General features: G+C 35.0%; 2 protein-coding genes across 2 annotated transcripts; both read left to right on the forward strand.

Moving 5' to 3' along the window:
* Positions 1-288: 288 nt before the first annotated feature.
* Positions 289-10,266, forward strand: LOC110719846 (protein ROOT HAIR DEFECTIVE 3-like). Its single transcript, XM_021898830.1, has 23 exons — positions 289-546; positions 1,523-1,672; positions 2,066-2,132; positions 2,214-2,316; positions 2,436-2,506; positions 2,644-2,707; positions 2,856-2,921; positions 3,029-3,076; positions 3,151-3,213; positions 3,322-3,378; positions 3,759-3,917; positions 4,002-4,070; positions 4,180-4,271; positions 4,499-4,577; positions 4,817-4,982; positions 5,464-5,588; positions 6,259-6,521; positions 6,623-6,719; positions 6,818-6,973; positions 8,457-8,561; positions 8,724-8,818; positions 8,904-9,000; positions 9,534-10,266. Exons 1-23 carry the CDS (start codon positions 543-545, stop codon positions 9,768-9,770), a joined length of 2,433 nt encoding a protein of 810 aa, XP_021754522.1. The 5' UTR covers positions 289-542; the 3' UTR covers positions 9,771-10,266.
* A 582-nt stretch (positions 10,267-10,848) lies between these two features.
* Positions 10,849-12,103, forward strand: LOC110719847 (photosystem I reaction center subunit psaK, chloroplastic-like). The gene is made up of 3 exons (XM_021898831.1): positions 10,849-11,069; positions 11,340-11,423; positions 11,745-12,103. The coding sequence occupies exons 1-3, from the start codon at positions 10,989-10,991 to the stop codon at positions 11,970-11,972; spliced, it is 393 nt and encodes a 130-aa protein (XP_021754523.1). The 5' UTR covers positions 10,849-10,988; the 3' UTR covers positions 11,973-12,103.
* The last annotated feature ends 2,580 nt before the right edge of the window (positions 12,104-14,683 follow it).

Raw genomic sequence — 14,683 nt, forward strand, 5'->3', positions numbered from 1 at the left:
CCCTGTACATGGATTCGAAAATTTGCTTTTCTCTAATTTTATCTTGCATTTCACAAAAATTTTAATAGCTTGAATTTGATCATTCGTCTCATCTCAACTAATAATAAAAATTTAAACTTCTCTACAAACATTTTTTAGAAAAAAAAAAAAAATCAAAAATGTAAACAATCCTTCCCTATACGAACTTATGAGGTATTAGAATTTGTTTCATATTACTATATTAGTATCACTAAAATTGGAAATCTAAGATTTTACTGTTTATAGTAAAAATAGCAAAAACAATGATATGTACATTATTAAAATCTTCAGTAAAGTTTATTTAAAAAAAAAACCCATATTTAATTTCTGGGAAAGAATACCAATACAACAACGACGGACGCATTTAATTAAAATAATACTGTACAAATCTCCTTCCTCAAACCCCTCTACACACAGACGACATCGTCATCTTCCCCCTTTTTAATTTTCTCTCTCCTAATTTTCTCTTTCTTCTTCGATCCTTCTTCTTCAACCTCGTGTGCAATCGGATCAGATTCGACGAAATGGGTATATTTCTCGTCAATTTATTTGATAAAATTTTACGTTTTTGTTTGATCTAATTGAATTCAATTGTATTAAATTTGTTTCCCTGTTTTTTTTACAATTGATGATGTTACTTCGGTTATGTTCCGTTTCTAGATTAATTTAATGTCGGTTTTTTTTTTTTTTTTTATTGGTTTTATTTTAAATGCGGGGTTAATCGCGCCGTTTCTCATGCAATTGCTTTATATGTGATTTTCAGGTGTTTGGGATTTTAATTAATTTAGGTTTTTATTTATAGAAACTCTACTGTTACTTGCCCTAATTTTGAGTAATTGGGGATCATGAATTGACTAGTGTTTGTCTCAAATGTTGGGGGAAGTGATAAAGATTTTAATTTTATGAACCGGGTTCTTTGAATTTCCATTTTTTTTTTACTGTTGGAAGGTGAATTATTTGGAAACTTTTTTTGGGGTGTCTTATGAAATTGGTGATCGTAATTTTGACGGTTTTCCTGCTAGTGTGCTTTCATTGGTAAGATTCTAGTTCTTTTTGAGGATAGGTCATAGAAAACGTTTTGGTGTGTTTGGTTGAGACTTTTGCTGCTTCTGAAATTTGGTTGTTTTATCAAAACTTAATGCTTGGAGGGTAGAATGTTTGGAGAGAGTAGAAACAATATGAAATGTATCTGTCAGTGTGCTTTTGTAGATGAGAGTACAGCTCTAATGTTGTATTTGGGTTTCAGAAAGTGTTAAAACAACGGTTTATTCATTGATGGACATTGGTTGAAATTTATTGCTTATCACGATTGCTTCTTATGACTTCTATGTCTCTATGATGACTTAATGGCTGGGGGAAAGAAGCAAAAATATTTTATCTTCTTTAAACTGATATTCCGAAGCAGATTATCAAGAAATCTCATTTATGTTTAGCATTCTTATCATGCCAAGCTTTTAGAATCATGAATGTATTGCCTTACTAAGGTTATGTCTATTTTTCTCAGATAATGATGATAGATGTTGTTCTACCCAGCTGATCGATGGAGATGGTATGTTCAATGTAGCTGGGCTCGAGAGTTTTTTGAAAGGAGTAAGGCTGGCAGAATGTGGGCTTTCATATGCCATAGTCTCCATCATGGGTCCACAAAGCAGTGGTATGTTTTACTTTTTATTTTTTTTGTTATAAAAAAGTATTTAGCTTATAACTTAGTGGATGCTGTTTTATAATTTTACAATGTATGGAGTATTGGAGTAGTTCTTGAACAAACTAAGTGCAATTATTTTACCAATTTATGCATCTTAAGATGTATGTATATCTAAAACATATGTTTCTTGGCTATGTTGTCTGTTAGCTGAACTTTTTTTTCTTTTTTTTTTTTTTTTTTTTTTTTACGAACTTCTCTACTCTAGTTGCACTTATTTTATTTAATGAAATTCTGTACCCACTGCATACTTGCAGTGGTGTTATATGGCTAAGGTGGCTGCATCCTATTTAGTGATCACTTTTTTTTTTTTTTTTTTTTTTTTTTTTTTTCTTCTTACTACAGGGAAAAGTACGCTATTGAATCATTTATTTGGAACCAACTTCAGGGAGATGGATGCATTTAGAGGAAGGTAATTGGATATGTTCTTATCCAAATTGTGTTTGTTACCAAAGATAAAATAGTCATATTGACGGAATTCTATATTCTCTAGGTCTCAGACAACCAAAGGTATTTGGTTAGCAAATTGTGTTGGGATTGAGCCCTGTACTCTAGTTATGGATCTGGAGGGTACAGACGGTAGAGAGAGAGGAGAGGTGATTACCATTTCCCGTTTATTTATCTTCAGCTTTGGATTGTTTTGTCCACTTTCATTGATATGTTTTACATAAAAAAATCTGAACCCTTACTGAACTCTTCCACTTGACATGTCTAGGACGATACTGCTTTTGAAAAACAAAGTGCCCTCTTTGCCCTTGCTGTTTCTGATATAGTGCTTATAAACATGTAAGTGCATAAACTACTTGTTTGCTTTCCTGATTTGTTTGACTTTTTTTTATATTCTTTTTTTTTTTTTTCTTTTTTTTCTTCTTTTTTTATTTATTTATTTGAGAATTTGCTCAGTAAATCTGTAATTGATGTAGGTGGTGCCATGACATAGGGCGTGAGCAGGCAGCAAATAAACCGCTATTGAAGACTGTTTTCCAAGTACAACATTGTTTCTCTAATTTAGTTCTATTTGTTTTTGCTATCTGAAAGCATGCTTTATCAGACTTGCAGCCAGTCTCCTTGTACATTGATTGATGTATAGATTGGGTAAGCATTAATTTTTATTTATGGCTGTGCTTCCTTATAGGTGATGATGCGATTGTTTAGTCCTCGTAAAACAACTCTGATGTTTGTGATACGTGATAAGACAAGGGTGAGTTTATCTTCTATTTCTTTCTGGAATTAACTTAATCCTCATGAATAGTGAATGTTGTCAATTTTTAGAACTTGACCAGTATCTCTATTTTCTGTTTGTACCAGACGCCCCTTGAAAATCTTGAACCAGTTCTGCGAGAAGATATTCAAAAGGTGATTACTTTGTGCTTTTTCATTCCATGACCAACCGTGACATTAATGTTTTCTGACCATATTTCTCCTGCTAGATATGGGATTCAGTTCCTAAGCCACAAGCTCATAAAGATACACCCCTGAGCGAATTTTTCAATGTAAGCTAATCTTTCAGCTTCATGTTGTGGAACGTCAATTTAACACTAGAGCCTCAAGAAGATTTGACCAACGAGATTGTGTTGTCCATTTGCTGTCAACTTTGCCAGGTTGAAGTTGTCGCTCTTTCCAGTTATGAAGAGAAAGAAGAGCTTTTTAAAGAGCAGGTATGTCACTTAGATTCCCTCCCTCTCCCATTCTGTCTTACTAATGCCTGCTTGTAATGCAACTGTGATGATCATTGCTCTTTCCTGACAAAACATCTTGGCTAATTTTAGATTTTCAGATTTGCTTTTCCCCCTTTCTTTTCTTTTCTTTTCTTTTTTGTTTGAAGTGGGAGGGTTGTAAAATGTGCCTGAGAGAAAGGTTTGTATTTCTCATATTTCCGATTTAAAGTTTCCTAGGGAATCCTACCAAGTTGATCTGAAGTTTCGTTCCTAGAAGCTAAAACTAAATCTGGAACTGCAATGTCTTCACTCAAGTTTGGTTAATCGACTAATGTATGGGTATTATTATACTCCGTCTGACTTTCTGTGAATGGATGAAGGTTGCTAATTTGAGACAGAGATTCTACCAATCTATAGCTCCTGGCGGGCTTGCTGGAGATCGCCGGGGAGTCGTGCCTGCTTCTGGCTTTTCTTTCAGTGCTCAACAGATATGGCAAGTTATCAAGGAAAACAGGGACCTTGACCTTCCTGCTCACAAAGTAATTGATTTAACGCATTCTATTTAGGTGTCAAGGCATATGTTGTAATATGTGATTAGTGCTCATGGCTCAAGTCCTTTTTAGGTCATGGTGGCTACAGTTCGCTGTGAAGAAATTGCCAATGAAAAGTATAGCAACTTTACCCAAAATCAGGTATAATTTTATTTAGATCCCCTCATCTATGTGTGATCTTTTGTTGATGATCTCTCTTTTCTTGCTGCATTTCTTACTTCTGCTGGTCTATTTGCTGCTATATTTGTAGGATTGGCTTCAGCTGGAGGAGGCCTCACAATCTGGCCCTGTTGCTGGATTTGGAAAGAAGCTAAGTGCAATTATTGGGAACTGTTTGTCTGAGTGAGTATAATTTTTTTTTTTTCCAAATTCTGTTGTCATCGTATTGCCTCCCTTTTAAGGGTATTTTCTTGTATGTTCAGTATTTCTGTTTTTCTTTCTCACTGGGAATATTTCGTCAAGGAACAGCTTTTGGATTTCTGTTGTATTTCTTTGTATTTTGCTATTTTTTCATCCTCACTGGTTTTGTGGTTATATTTAGTTACATGTACTTTCTTTCCTCCATTCAGGTATGATTCAGAGGTCATATATTTTGATGAGGGTGTTAGAACTTCCAAGAGGAGGCATTTAGAAGATAAATTACTGCAAGTAAAGTCATCTATCCTCTTTTAAACTTACAAATATTTTGTACTTCTGCTGTGTAATATATGTTATGCATGGGAGTGAAACTAGCCTAGCTAGCTGTGACGTTCTTTTATATCTTGTATATTTTGAAACTGTACATGTCAATATAATTTCTATCAGGCTAGCAGCTAATAACAGTTTTTTCTTGTGCATTTACCTTATTGATTCTTACTGTATCTCTCTTTTCTGCTGACTTGTATTAGCTTGTTCAACCGGCTTTCCATTCCATTTTGGGACATGTACGGTCTGAAACAGTAGAGAAGTTTAAGGAAGCGTTTGACAAAGCTTTGAGTAGCGGGGAAGGGTTTTCTGCTGCTTCACACAGATGCAAACAGACATTTATGAATCTATTTGATGAAGGATGTGCAGGTAAAACATTTTTATTTACTATGAACTTACCCACATTCATTTTTTTCCCTACATGAGGTGGCAAGGTGTATTTGCTGTGCTTACATCAGTAATCATCCTTTAGGCATTGATGAGGTTGTGTAGCCTGAGGGTAACTTTGTGATAGGGTTTTCTTTGCTTTGCATGGGAGACTAAAGCTAATACCTCAGTAAATCAAATTTTTAACCCTTTTCTCTTTGAACTGAGAAATGGCTATTATATGAAGAGAATTCTGTCAAATTTGATCCTACCATGATATTGTTAATGAAGTGATCTTATAATTTTAATACTATTTTAGTTTTGCACATTTGCTATGATTGAATAAGCCAATTGGGAGACATGTTGCCTATTTCCTTTTAAACTGGCGATTTGTTATTGTATGAAGAAAAAGTTTATAATAGTTTGATTCTACCATGAAAATCTGTATGAAGTGAACTTGGATATTTACCTTTTCTTTGTGAAGATGCTGTGATTGAACAAGCAAGCTGGGATACTTCTAAAATGAGGTCCAAGCTTGTCCGTGATTTGGATGAATATGTTGCTACTGTTCGTGCTGCCAAATTGGCTGAACTTACTTCCAGTTATGAGGTATTACTTCCAGTTATCTATAATGTCTTTGTGATGTGCTTTTTTTGGGAAACTTACTGTGTTGGATTTTTATTTAAATTGGGCCTGTATATAGCTTTAAGCCCGTAACACCTCTTTTTTCCTCATTTTGCGAATTCTTATGAGCTACTGTAAAGATCTTTAGATTTAAAAAAGGTTTAGAGCTACCGATGTTCTCTAGTTCCCTATCCAAATTCCCTTTTTTTTAAGAATAAATCTATAAAACCTTTTCAAGGAGAACTTGAGAGCTACCAATGCTCTCTATCTCCTTATGTCAATTGAGCAACATCTAAATAGGTTTTGCTGGAGCCTGAAGTTGGGTGAAATGCTTGTAGTCTTGGCCAGTCTTAGAGCTGATTACCTTGCAAAAGAAGATAGAGGATTATGCCATTGGAATTGGGTAAAACCTTTCATCAAGCTTTCTTATCCTTCTGAATATATCCATCCTAAGCCCTTCTAATTCTTTCCTTCTTTTCAAAATTATCGTGTAGAGTGAACCTACAGTAACTTTCACAATGATATAGCCATATAGTTCTTGAATGTCCTTGGTTAAATTTATTGTGGAATAACTAATTCTTTCAAGCTTCATATTCTTGTCTACATACACTGTTAAAATTGATCTTTAACATTTTATTTAACGTGCCCAATGCAGGCAAAATTAAACGAGGCTCTTGCAGGGCCTGTTGAGGCACTTTTGGATGGTGCAAATGATGAGACCTGGCCATCAATTAAAAAACTTCTTCGACGTGAGACTCAGTCAGCAGTTTCTGGCCTAGCTAATGATCTTTCTGGTTTTGACTTGGATGAGGCAACCAGAGGCAAAATGTTAGCAAGATTAGAGGATTATGCAAGAGGTGTGGTTGAGGGAAAAGCCAAGGAAGAAGCAGGAAAGATATTGATACGTATGAAGGATAGGTAAGGGCTGAATATTATGAATGTGCAATTTTACTAATAAGAATTCATTTCAGTTTCTTTGAGAGCGCTGATTATGATTTTCCCCTCCCCCTTTTGTTTAGATTCACAATGTTGTTTAGCCACGACTCCGACTCAATGCCGCGGGTTTGGACTGGGAAAGAGGATATTAAGGCTATTACAAAACTTGCTCGTTCTGCGGTATGATGTTTTGGTGATTTGCTATATGTATTTGGTTTCCTCATTATAATATATAATGTTATACTAATCTACATTTGTAATGCAAAATGCTTTTGCAGTCCCTTAAACTGCTCTCTGTTCTGGCTGCAATACGGTTGGATGACGAATCTGATGATATTGATAAAACATTAGTTCTTGCTTTAGTGGATAAAAGTAATTCTACTGACAGGAGTCTGACAGTGTCAGATCCGCTAGCATCAAGCAGCTGGGAGAAGGTGTGCTTCTTTTACTCTTAAATGCTGTTAGATTAATATATTGTTTTCACTTTCAAATTTTCATTAGATGCATTAGCATAGATGGTAAATTACTTAGGAGCTCAAATTTGTGACTTGCTATGTTGCTTAGAACCATATGCTTCTTGCAACTTACTCCCTCCGCTCCTAACTAATTGACACATTACTAAAAATGGCAAGGACCCGCTAATGTTAAATTGTTTTTCTATCTTACACAATGGCCCACCACTTTTAAGGTTATATTAAAATAATCCCCACAACCCACTCGAACATTCCACTTACTTCACTTTACAATAAACAATTCAATAAAACTACCCCACTCAAACGTCTCTTAAACTCCGTGCCCATTTCAATGTGTCAATCAAATGGGAACGGAGGGAGTAATTCTTTTAAACTAATCTCATACTTTAATTGACTAGCTTTTGTTCAAGGATTGTTTGGTACTTAGGTGGTGGTGGATTTGACTAAGTTGAGGTCAATCTCACACATGCAACCTTAGTTGGAGAGAGATTCATGTATGAAACGATTTGGAATACAAAAGATATGGAATTGATTGTGTTAAAGAAGCTATAGAACCTGGGGGAGGGGGGTTGGTGTGTTGGCGAAATGATTGGATGTATTGGACTCATTTTAAAAGGTGGCATTAGGGTCCATTGAGTTTGTATAACAGTAAGTCGGTGAGGTTGGGTAAAGTCGTGGAGGTAGTGCTCTTGGCTTATTGGGAGCTTGATGAATACCGAGGACATATCTTTGACCTTGCTTTAGCAGGATTACAACTGGGTGGTGGTTGTGGAGGGTGTTATTGGTTTAAGATTTTATTCGATTCCAAGCTCTTTTTACAATAGACTTGTAGATGGTAATCTTTCTTAAATTTCTTCTTGTCATTATTAATTATGCCCATCACGCATGAAGAACTTTCTGTTTGTCTTTAGTACACCTGGGTCAATTTCAGCTTGCGCATAACTGATTGCAATTTGTGCAAAGCACATGTTTAATGGGGGTAATTGGTAAATCTGGAAACTAAGATTTGGCAGTAGGAACTTCCTGAGACTGAATTTGTACTTTTGGAGTTGCATCCAACGGTCTAATGTACTTTGGAGCGTTGTATGTCAATGTGTGGCTGCATCTAAGTTTGGGTTATCATGTACTAAATTTCTCTTGCATGTCAAGCTAAATAGTTGAGGACTTGAGCCTGTATTATTGATGGTTTGCTGTCCAGCAAAAAAGCCCATGCTGGGAAGCTCCCAACTTGTTCTAAGAAAGCTTACTGAGTCTGCACTCATCAGTTCGGTCTAGTGTTCTACTGTTTAGAATTGTGTTTTAGAGTAGTTATTTTACTGAAATTTGTCACTGCCTTTTTTGTGCTGTTTGAAATTATAGGGAAAAAGGTATTTGCTGTCTATGACTAGTCATCATTTGAAATTATCACCCCAGCGTCCATGACAGCTCTATGATTTGAGTGTAGGTTCCATCATCGAAGACACTGATAACTCCTGTCCAATGCAAACAATTGTGGAGGCAATTCCAGATGGAGACAGAATATACTGTTAGTCAGGCCATTGCTGCTCAGGCATGAATTCATCTCCTTGAGCTCTTCAATTATGTTCTTGTCTGTTATTTTGTATTACCAATAACAAAAGCAGTTACTTTGACCTGCTGATTATTTTCTAAAGTAGCGTCTGTGTACCAGAGCTTGTCTTTTTCACATATATTGCTATCTTTAATTTCTCAGGAGGCCAGCAGGCGTAGCAACAATTGGTTGCCACCTCCATGGGCAATTGCTGCCATGCTCATTTTAGGTTTTAATGAGTTCATGACTCTTTTAAGGTACTACTTTCTCCATATGTTAATTAATTTCTCCATTCATTCTTTTTCTTTTTTTGCTCACTGTTAGTGTTTCATCTTGTGTCAGGAATCCTCTTTATCTTCTCGTCCTCTTTGTTGCCTTTCTAGTAAGCAAAGCATTGTGGGTGCAAATGGATGTATCAAATGAATTCCGTCATGGCGTTGTAAGTTTTATTGGTCAAAATTATATTGATTGAAGTCTCTTTTGTGTAGTGTACTTGTATTTTTGCTTTTGCTTATTGTATACAATTGATAGGACCTCAGTTATTGCATCTCTGATCAGTCAGGCTATTACAGTTCCTAATTTTATTGTCAACTGCTATATTTCATGAGGATATGAAGTATATGGATTTACATGAGGATGAAGCATTGGATCGTAAGGGATGGAGGAGGAAGATTTTAATGGATGACCACACGGAATAATCAAATTTGGTTCTTGTAGCCGACCCCAATTATGGGATTAAGGCTTTGATTGATTGATTGCAATATTTCATGATGTCAGAACTTGAATATATTAGAGTGATGTTGGAGACAGAAATGTAGATGTAGCATGTTCCTCATGTCTAGAAAGTAAATTGAAGGAGAAAAAATGTAGCATTTGAGCACTACTTTCTGTGTTTTCTGTATATTGTTGTTTTGTGATTTGTCTGTGCACTATGTTAGCCTGATTCTGTGGTTTTTTTTTTTCCCCTTACAGCTGCCTGGATTCCTTTCCTTGTCAACTAGAGTTTTACCCACTGTTATGAACATGCTCAAAAACTTAGCGGAGCAAGGAAACAGACCAGCAACTGCTGGTGCTCACACAAATCCACCCCTAGCAGCTAACAGCTTCAGAGGTGGTGTAAATTCTGACGGTGTTTCATCGACTGGTTCTTCCCATGTAACAACAAATGAAAACGGAACAGAGTATTCAAGTGCTTCAAAGGAAGATTAGATGGATGAGTTTGATTGCATGGAGGAAACGTTCTGAGACTCTGATTTACCCCTATAAGCTTGTGCTGCTTCTTAATCGAGGGATGCAGATTTGTACTTGGTCATATATGCCTACCATTATAGCGAGCTGTATGAAACACAGATGATGATTGGTTGGAGGCATCGATTTTTGTCTACATGCCACATGCACAGGTCCTGGGTCTCTAATGGAGAACCCGTTGATATAATTTTTTTTTTTCGTTTTCCTTGTTCTCTTTTTCTCCCCCCTCCTCGCGTGTTATGGGTCTGTTAGATGATGATCCTGTATGGTTTGTGGCTTAGGGTTTTGGTTCATATGTCTAAAATGGTTGTGCCTCAGCTTGTCATTTTTTTGTAAAAGTTCCATTGTATCTTGAAAAGAAACTTTCTTACCTAATACGTAGTAGTTGAGATCTTGAGAATGATATGAGCAATTATATAAGTGCACGGATATATTGGATTAAGATTTGTTATCTAAAGAAATCTGCTCTGCTTATTACTTATTTGATTTTTTTTTTTTTTTTTTTTTTGACTTTTTATTTTCTCAGTTCTCACCCAAAACTCAGAAAACCAACTAATACACTGAGTGTTAATTCATCTCAAATGTTTCATAATTAATTTGATTTGGTAAAATGAACGCCCTTCGATACTTGCTGATGCACCAGAGGGAGAAAAAGAATTGGAGGTGAAAATGATATATATATATTTTTTTTTTCTTTTCGTTCCTCTAATATTGTCCCATTTGATTGGCAATCTTAATTAAGGAATTGAGTTAAACTATCACAATTAACTTTCACTTTCATTTATGAAACAATCTTCTAAATTTCAGATGAATTTTGTATTTCGATTTCCTAGTATTATTAACGGTACGTGAATTTTTTTACATGTATTAAATGGACAATGAATCCGGAAATTACAATTATATTGAAGCAATTATAAGTATTGTACAAGTATAATTTATCCATTGAGCATCTTATCCTAAGTTGAGACAACCAATAGCACAATGCCATGTAAGCAACAAATGAATATAGTTAATCTAACATCAAGTTAGCCACACAACAACTTTTGTGGTTGTGATCAAAATAGTAGCATCCCTCCATTTTTAAGATCTTTCAGACAAACTTCTCCCCACTAAAAATTTATTGAGCAGCTTTAATAATTTCCTATTGTTTTGGAAAATAATACTTTGAAATAATCTTCAATGGCATCAGTTGTAATGACTTCTCTTCCGCAGTTCACTGGGCTTAGACCCCAGCAAGCTTCATTCCCGGTTAAGAGCTTGGTTTGTGTTTATAACTCTTTCCTCTTTCTCTTGTTACTTCAAATTGCATATTACGCTTTTATTTATGAATGTTATATTTTAATATATTTACTTGTTGCGTTATTAGTATAAGATTGCATGATTTTATCGGGGTTTTTGTATCTAGCATTGTTGTACAAGGATTGTGTTGCGACTTGTTAGTATATAAGTAGCATGTTAAATTGTTGTAAAGCTTAGAAAGTGATTTACTGAAACAATTCAATTGATCTGATTGTTGTACATATTTTGCAGTCAGCAGCTCTGCCAATGAGGGGCAAAGGAAAGGGTGCATTGGGTGCACGATGTGGTGATTTCATTGGCTCATCCACTAACTTGGTAAGTTGAAGCTCATCTATTGTTCCTGTACATATATACTCCGTAGTAAAGATTAATTTTCTTATGCCTCTACTGTATGATTTACTCCCGAACTCCTCCGAATTGAGTATATATGAAATATGACACGATTTCACTTAGAAACCATTTATTCTAGGTGGGTTATTCCCACTTCTCGAGTTTAAAAGAAAAAAAAAAACCAGCTAAGGAATATTGACAACATTTTCCGGACATCCTAATACTCTCCTTGCGAGTTGTGTGGAGTTTGTGAACGGATGGAGTATGAATATTGATACATGATTAATTAACGTGGGTGATGGACAGATAATGGTGACCTCAACAACACTAATGTTGTTTGCTGGAAGATTTGGGCTAGCACCATCAGCCAATAGGAAAGCAACAGCTGGTTTGAAATTGGAAGTAAGAGACTCTGGACTACAAACTGGTGACCCTGCTGGTTTTACACTTGCAGACACTCTTGCTTGTGGCACTGTTGGTCACATTATTGGTGTTGGTGTTGTACTTGGTCTCAAGAACATTGGGGCTATTTAATTAACCTCTTCTTAATTATGTGTTGGCTTAAGCTTGTAAAATACAGTACTCATTTTTAAATGTTACTCGTAATGTGCATTATGCAATATCTCGATGTTTATAAACTTACCAACTTGTTTATTTTATGATAAGATTGATTCATTGATAAATAGTTGTGAAACGTCTACAGAAGGATTTTAATCTATCTAACATAAAAATGTAACAAATGAATCAAATAAAAAACTCCCTTCAACACAGCTGCGAGCTCTACATTTTGTGTACCATTTTCATAATACTGTGATTTACACGCTTTTTCAATGAAATGGTTTATTGATCTATTGTAGTGGTGAAGATAATTTCTGCCTTATTTATCTAGTTGGTGTTGTATTTCCTCGAATCAAGCATGTGTTTAAGGAGGAAACATAAAACTTTACAACTTCAACTGTCTTCAAGTCCCAAAAACAAAAAATATGGCAACTTCTAGGTCTTGAAATTTGTATTTACTATGGTGATTCAATCTCATTATTCAAAATACAATTAAAACTATTGCCTACAAAAATTAAACTGAAGGAATATCAAATGATTTACGCATGCATCGTGTGTAGACCTGTTCAATGGGTTAGGGGCCCATTTAAAGCTCTGACCCAGCCCTTTTATAAAAGGGTTTTATCCATCCAATATTTAAATGGGACGGGCTTTAAAGAGTTATTAAAGAATGGGCTTTTAAAGGGTTGAGTCTAATAAAAAGGGTTGAAAGTGGGTAACTCTTATGAGGCTTTTTTTTATCCTAATTTTACTGTTTCTAAAACTTCCTAACACCAAATTATGATACCTTGAAAATAAAAATTCTCAATTTCCCCCAAATTATGAACCCTAAAAAAAAAAATTCCTAGATTCCTAACGTCAATCTTCTTGCTGCTTCTCTCAATCTTCAATTTATCACCCTTCATTGAATTTTGGACTAATTGTCACTCGTCTTTCTCTCTCTTCACTACAGCGCCCTCCAAAAATGGCGTCCTTCACACCGACCAAATTCCGTCCTTCTACAACCCTTTGGAATCTCCTAAAACCACCACTTCCATCTTTTTCTTCTTCTTCTTCACCGCGCTCTTTATTCGCCGATTCTCTTTAATTTCCACTTCTAGAACTTTCTCTACCAATGTTATCGACGAATCTGAAGTTCCCGCTCCCAATGATTATAGGTACTTACTCAATTTTTTCTATGTATGTTGTAATTTTAAGAATTTAGAGTTTTTTGGGGTATATTTAGTTATTTAGTTTGGAACTGCGGAGAATTGAACTGGGGATTTATTTGGAACTTGCTAATTTAGAATTTTGATTTGGGTTAATTTTAAATTGTAACCCTTTTGAAGTTTTGACTGTTGAATTGAAAATTAGTATACAATTCTTTGTTTGTATAATTGTGTGCTGCTGTTTGTAAGTTTTTTTTTAGGGATTATTTGCTTGCTTGAATATTTTTGAAGAATACTTTGATTAATTAAATGAATGAGCAGGTTAAGAACAATGCAAATTCCATTCTTAGTCACTAATTGTCACTTTTACTTAATGGTGATAACTCTCATAGTACTATAGTAGGTGATATGAACTAATTTCATAATACAATGTGCTGGATTTCAAATTTTATTGTCCGAGATTTATACTATACTTTTCCAGAGTTTTACAATACCAATATATTTGCTTGTAATTTTATTTCTAAGGCCCTTTATAATTCTCTTATATTGTATTTACTTCATGATTGTTGTAGTTTGTTTATACATTTTGAATGGACTGGGCCGGATTGGGCTTAATGGCCCATGGACAAGATCGACCCATTTCGGATTAGGCTTGGCCCGACCCATTTCATATAAAGCCCGGCCCAGTCCGGCCCGTTGCACAGGTCTAATCGTGTGTTTATAAGGCTATTGTTTTCGCCTTGTCGGATTAATTATATGGCTATTGGCTACTTGAACCCATGAATATAGCCCAATTCCGTATCCTATTTTACTAAGCTCTTTCTCCATACAACACAATCTTTAGGTATTATTTGATTGGTATGGGATTTTATTTCTCATATGCAATTGCATTTTATTGGAATTAAATTTCCACATTCAATTTTCTTGAAGTTGCATAAATTTGTTTGGTTGTTAAGAGGGAATTTGCAAACCATGGGAATTTTGAGTTACAAAGAGGGGACTTGGTAATTTAATTTCTACATTTTTTAGGCATCAGAAATTCCCATAAATTTGCAATTCCTACACATTTCACTTTTTATAGCCAACCAAACAAATCACCCATTTCTAAATTCCCATGAATTTTCAATTCCCACGTTTGTTTTGTGTAACCAAACAAGGCAGTACAATGGTATATTGGTATGCTATGATGTCAACTAACTTCAAGTCTTCAACCTTAATATAAACCAAACAATTAAAAGGGACTAAAAGCAATTCCCCATACATGTGTGAGAAAACTAACTAAGAATCAAATTTTCATTTGTTATTTTCAAGTGCTCTCAAGTCAATCACTTGTTTTTATCTATTTATTCTTTTGAAAAGAAGTTACTTCTTTTTAAAACGTGCAACTTTGTTGGTGATTGTATGCCAGCTAAATTGCGGCTAATTAAAATGTACCAATCATATTACTTGGAGTACTTAGTATGAGTATTAATCTCATGAATTATTTCACGTACAATTAAAAGTCAACGGATAAACTACTCCAAATCGTCGATTTCTACT

Source organism: Chenopodium quinoa, unplaced genomic scaffold (assembly GCF_001683475.1).
Source record: "Chenopodium quinoa cultivar QQ74 unplaced genomic scaffold, ASM168347v1, whole genome shotgun sequence".
In the NCBI taxonomy this organism is placed as follows: Eukaryota; Viridiplantae; Streptophyta; class Magnoliopsida; order Caryophyllales; family Amaranthaceae; genus Chenopodium; species Chenopodium quinoa.